At 35.2% G+C, this 6,143-nt stretch overlaps 1 protein-coding gene across 4 annotated transcripts; it reads right to left on the reverse strand.

Moving 5' to 3' along the window:
- Nucleotides 1–824: 824 nt before the first annotated feature.
- Nucleotides 825–5,546, reverse strand: LOC131035478 (bifunctional levopimaradiene synthase, chloroplastic). 4 transcript variants are annotated; one of them, XM_057967182.2, is made up of 15 exons: nt 5,218–5,546; nt 5,071–5,139; nt 4,889–4,980; nt 4,457–4,781; nt 4,105–4,285; nt 3,673–3,890; nt 3,444–3,564; nt 3,256–3,368; nt 2,920–3,125; nt 2,705–2,817; nt 2,527–2,625; nt 2,219–2,434; nt 1,985–2,123; nt 1,403–1,651; nt 825–1,297 (listed from the first exon to the last, which is right to left on the reverse strand). In XM_057967182.2, the coding sequence occupies exons 1-15, from the start codon at nt 5,351–5,353 to the stop codon at nt 1,004–1,006; spliced, it is 2,571 nt and encodes an 856-aa protein (XP_057823165.1). In that variant the 5' UTR covers nt 5,354–5,546; the 3' UTR covers nt 825–1,003. The 4 variants fall into 4 exon arrangements, with proteins under 4 accessions (XP_057823165.1, XP_057823164.1, XP_057823167.1 ...); XM_057967181.2 differs by having other exon boundaries at nt 4,889–4,995; XM_057967184.1 differs by lacking the exons at nt 5,071–5,139; nt 5,218–5,546 and having other exon boundaries at nt 4,884–4,995.
- Nucleotides 5,547–6,143: the final 597 nt, after the last annotated feature.

Here is a 6,143-nt window from a genome sequence, read left to right on the forward strand (position 1 = left end):
AATCTTAGAATCATTTATATTTCTAGTTCATTAGCTTAGATTCATTTCTCTAATCTAGATTCAATTTCTTTCATATAATCTAGCTTAGCTTCATTTAGAGCTTTGATCATTTATCTTGATAATCTCATTTCGCATAATCAATTAATATTTCATTCAATCATTAATCTTTCATTCGCGTAGTTGCATGCATTTAAAAATCCTCCATTTGAGTGTAGTCTAGTCACTTGATAGCTTAGCAATCTGAGAGCAATCCACACTCACACTTTCTAGGAGGCAATAAGCCGACTTGCAATGGATTTCATTTTATTGTTTTTGATTAACTAACCCATGCAAATAATGGTTTATTGAAGTGTTTGTGCCCTTGTAGGTTCTCCAAATTTTACACACACAGTGACAATTTGCAATAGAGATGGAAATTCCAAATGCAATTTCTACATAAATATTTTTAAAGATGTAATGCTACAATTCTATAGTTAAAACTCAAATATTCCAACATTATATTCACAAACCAATTTATTAAAATTCTATAATTCATAAGATTTATTCATATTTAAATCTTATATAAATAAATATTAACAATTAAAATTCTATTATTGAAATTATAGACATGATAAGATCTTAATCAAAACCTTAAATTTTGGATTAGCTTGAATGTTGTAAGAGCATCCCAAAAAAAGGATTATTAATGTTTGGGTCTTCACAAGCTTTATAACCTTACTTTATTTTTAATTGCTTATCTACTCTTTTGAGCTAAGGAATTTGGTTGTGTTGTTCACCTTATTAGGTCTTATTGTAAAAATTATTAAAAGTATAGATTCAATATATAACATCACAAAATGCCCTTCTTACTTACCAACTGATATTACATTTAAGTTAATAAAGTTTGAGCGGCTTCATTACGAGCTCTTGTGCTCAGAAAAGTAAAAAGGATGACAAACAATACATTAATAATAAGCTTACAGCTTAATGCAACCTATTCTAAATAAAAAAGGTTGGGATCATTTTAAACGACTGGTTCAACTAGAAATTTTGTAATGTTGTCTTGCATCTCATGGACAGACACCCCAAAGCCATCATTGCTCTTGAAAACAAATTGGGATACTCTCGCAGTGTCGAAAAGAAGCTTTCTGTAGCATTTTGGTATCATCCCAGGCTTTAAAAACTCATAAGTCAATTCAGTCAAACTTTTTTGGTTGAAATCATATAGACGACTCAGAATTTCTTCCTCTGTGAGTTCAGGATGCTCATGCTTGTAACACTGTATGAAAGATACCAATTCTCCACGATCTCTCTCAAGCTGCGTTGAATTAAAAACAAAAGGAAGCCCTCATTAGGCCTAACATGAAGCCATTTTTTTACTATGTACAAAAAAGATAATACTGCATTGGAGTACAGTACTCACTGTGAAAGTTCTAGCGTCGTTCATTAAACGAGCTGTCAAACATACAAGATGAAGAAAAGGTGCTCGAAAATCAAGTTGAGAGAGAAATTCATCAGGAAGAGGCTCTCCTGTGAAAAATATGGAGTTGAGAATGATTGATGCCAACCCAATTGACACTTTTGCATTCTCCACATACTCCCTTAATGGCGGCACGCACTTCACATGTGCCCATTTGGCTTCTTTAGTTGTAGATGACAGCAAGTCCTCCCACTAAATGCCACACCATAAGGATTAGGACAAGAGTGCTAAAATTACACAAAAAAATTGAAAGAAAAAAGGTAAAATTTACTATAAAGTGTGACAATCATATAACAAAGTATATTTAAATAATTTTTTAAACTTTTTAAGAAATTACAAACATAAAATACACCAAAAAAAAATACATATTTAATTAGTTTATATCATTTCAAAATTCAAAACATATATTTCACTTTATTCAATATAAATAATTGAATCAACATTGACCATTTCCATTATAAAAATGTGACACTAAAATAAATAATTGAATTTCGAAAGAGCTTATAGAATTAAATGTCTACTTACAACTGAGCGAAGGTAGGGAAGCACGTCACGTCCTTGAGCCTTGAGTGCTTCTTGCCCCAATTCGTTTACAGTATTATACAGACCCACATAGCAAATTTTCATGTCGGTCGTAAAGTGGTCTAAAAGAGATAAATCCCATCTAGAACAACCAGAGAAACTATATTAAACAAGGAATGAAATAATTTAACATGTATTTCGGCCATCATAGATTGGGAGATAGAGAACCACACCCACCTTTTGACAGCTTCAGTAAATAGCTTTACTTGGTCAAAAGATACGTGGGCATCAAAGAGGTCATCTAGAATTATTAGGAGGGAGGCAGCTTTTGTGTAGGCGATTCTACAAGCAGAGTATTCTGGTTCAAACATCACCACTGCAGCGCTGAAGTGTATTTCCACTTGTCTATGACGAGTGAATTTGAGCTCCGAGAAACCGCACTTCTTATACCATCTTTGCTATTCATACACACACACGTCAGTATGGAAAACCGTAACTTAAAAAGACTGCGTTTTTGTTTCATTTTACAGCAAATTTTACTATACCCGCTAATTTCCTTAATTTCCATTTGGTGTAAAGCCTGCGCTCGGTTGAAATCCAGTTTGGCGAGTTCTAAATATCTCTCGTCGCTCAAATTGGGCATTCTGAAATACAAGTTATTTGATTTAGTGCACTGGATACTCAATTCTAAAATTCTGAGAAAGTAAATGAATCCCTTCTTACTGATACAGTGTCTTCTCCATCCAAAACTGGTTAGATGAAAAGTGTTCAATATGATTTCTGACCATCAATCTTGGGAAATTCGTGTACCAGGGACAGTTCAGAGCATGTTCTATCTGAATACACGAACGAATGGATAAAGAAACATTACAAGCTGTACATGTCACAAACAAAAAGGATATTAATGGTGTTAATATTCATATTGCAATAGTTTGCACCTCTTCACGAAGGTCTTTCCTGACAGCCAGCTCACGAGAAAAGCTGTTGCTTTGCATCCATTCGGATAGATAAGCCTTGGCCATGGCACTCGCTTCTCTCATTAATGTTTCTTCTGGAAAGTTGATCTGTGAACATTTGTACAGGCTTAGCATATGGGAGGGTCCCCCACCATAAAGCTCGTCGGCTTTAATATTTTCCAGAACATCTGCAACATGAAAAGATTAGTAATCATACTTCTAATAGAAAACTGGTTGTAGAGATAAAACCTTCATTCTTCTTTCTTACAATTGGCTTTTAATATCTTTCAAAGCAATCATAGATTCTATATGATGTACCTGGCAAGACATTGTAGCCATGAAGTCTCAAAAGTCTGAGGCCAGTGGCGGTGCAATCAATGTCAGGAACCAGACTCTCCCTTCCAAACCCAACGCCTCTTTTATCCCAATACCTGAGAATGCATACATGCTTTTAACATAAATTTCTGTTAAAACTGTTGAGCTAGAATAACATATCTGAGACTCACCTGAACACATAATCCAAGGCCTGTTTGATCTCCGTTTGGAAATAGCGATCAATCCCTAAACGTTCAACATTATCAACGGCCCTCAGACGTTCACAAATATCCACTGGATACACGCATGGAGCTGCAAAATCCATGTCCAAATTTATCAGTTCACTTAGAGTTGCAGCAATCTTGTAGCGGATCTATGCTAATATTAACTTCTGCATTTCATAATTCTTCAATGCTTTACCGTGGTCTTTGAACTTAGAAAGAAGGGTGGTCAAGAATTCTAGGCATTTCTTGTCTCCAGTATGCAGGAAGACGCAAGCTGTAGATGATGGCGAGCCAAGGAAACACCCATCCTTGGATTGCAGGTTAAGTATGACTTTCCAATCCACTATATCTTGCACGCCCTCTAAATAGTACAAAACGCGGGTGGGAACGAGATGGAGGCGTTCTACAGAAATCCTGCATTAGTTGGCTTTTCATTAGTTTTTATTAACATTTCAGATCATATAAATATATAAATATAAAAGATAATAGAAAGTTAAGAGACATAAATGGAAAGATCAGAAAACATTATCTTAAACTCAAAGACAGCCTAATCCACAAACACCAACAGCAATTAGATACTTTAAATCTAAATTTCTCCTTCCTGAAAGATATATGGATTGAATTCTACGTTTTAATGTTCGCCTCCCGCCTTTCACTGATTTGCTTGAAATCGTCCTGGTCCACGTCGAGGCCAAGGCTTTTGGATTCGTTGAGCAATGCATGAAAGACCATCTCAAACACTTTAGACGTTCCGTTGGCTGGTGTCTCCTCCATCATTCCTTTTGCCTGTCTTCTGATGAAGTCAAGGCCTGCGAATACAAATCTCTTTGAAAAAAAACATTCTCATGGATTGTGAAAATTAATATAGCTTACAGATTATTTGTACCGAGGAAACATGCATTGCGTGTCTCGTTATTAGTTAATAACACAGAATAGATACATTTATGGTAAGAAGTACATATTTATAGTGAACATAAAACCTCTCTGCACATGAATCTTGCCAGCGTTCCAGATGGTAAGTGAAATGACGCAGGCGAGAGTATTAAGGATTCTATCGCTCACAAGAAATCCGTCTTGCTGCCCCCACGAACCATCCCGTAACTGGTTATCAATTATCCAGTTAAGGGTCTGGGGAAATAGGGGTTCGTGGGAGCCATCAATGGCGGGCAATCTTGCCAGCCATGCAGTATCATATGCACTCGGACTTATCTCACCGTCCTCCATAGAATTAAACTTCTCCTTAATCTCACGGACCAACACCTCTATACGTTTGTCATCGTTACCTATTGTTTTATCCGTGGCTTCCTGAGATATGACCATTAACATACAATGGTTAAAAATAAAGGCAGGGCTCTTAAATATTCATGGGCCCATTAAAATCCAATAGGAAACGAAACCTACAAAAACCTTACGGCGTTTTTCGCTACAACTGAACAGATAAAATCACCTCCCCACATAGTTGAAGGATATGCCTTTGGCTTGCAGCTCTGGGTGGTCGATGGAGCTGCAATAGGATTCCCTGTATATGACTTTAAATCACTCTAAGTAAACTAAAGAGTCGAAATTGAGATAAATCCAAGGATAACATAGATACCAAATGCTTTGTGATCGATATCTCCATAGCGAATTTGTAATTCGCCTTCGAAACCAAAGCTTGTAACACCTGCACCACAGAAGAAATTGTTTTCTTATTTCGAGGATGGAAAGAAAACAATCGAACTCAATCATTAGCCTTACGTACCTATTTTAGCCCTAATGAAGTGTAATCTCCTTTTGTTGGAATGAACGAGGCGTCTTTTAGTATTATATGATGTTCGCCATTGGAAATGTTGAGTGGTATGGGATAGTCCCAAGGAAGAAGATAGAATCTCGGCCATTTTAACAGCTTGGGGAGAATTTTGAAGGTACCAACAGCTTTGCTAATTTGCGTATCCTTGGTAGCAAATGAGAAGAAGAAAGTGCGGCATTTTTAACGTTTTCGAAATTATGACTTCACCTAACTAGGTCTTTGTACAAATCCAAGTTCTTTTACTCAAAAGCTTTTTGGTAGAGAAGAATCTTAATTCAATAGTGAGCATTATATTTCATTTTCTTATATTTCAATAGTTGTGTATCCTTGGTAGTAAATGAGAAAAAGAAGAAAGTTCTCCATTTTTAACTTTTTCGAAATTATGACTTCACCTAATTAGGGCATTGTAGAAAATCAAGTTCAACTACTCATTCAGAATTAGGTGAGCAATTCAATGCTTAGGATCAACAACTTCCAAAAGAGATTCAAAAAAGCAATAAATATAATGGGTGAACACGTGGTTTTCATAAATATGAAAGTTTTTTGGTAGATAAGAATCTTAATTCAATAGTGAGGATTATATTTCATTTTCATGTATTTCAGTAGTGTTTACTAGTTCTTATCCATAGAGATTAGGTGAGAGGAATCATTAGTTGGATGCAATGTTTCAATTTTTCAATGTTATCATAAGATAGAGTATAATGATGTTAATGTGATATGTGTGTGTGAGAGAAAGATGAATTTTTTTTAAAAACATCATTTTGTATTTATAATTATTTTTCATCTAATTATAATGAATACAATCTATAGAAAAATATAAAATATATCTACTTAAAGAGGTTGATTGATTTCTTTTTGTATTTGTTGCTTTCACACTA

This window comes from Cryptomeria japonica, chromosome 10 (assembly GCF_030272615.1).
Source record: "Cryptomeria japonica chromosome 10, Sugi_1.0, whole genome shotgun sequence".
Lineage (NCBI taxonomy): Eukaryota > Viridiplantae > Streptophyta > Pinopsida > Cupressales > Cupressaceae > Cryptomeria > Cryptomeria japonica.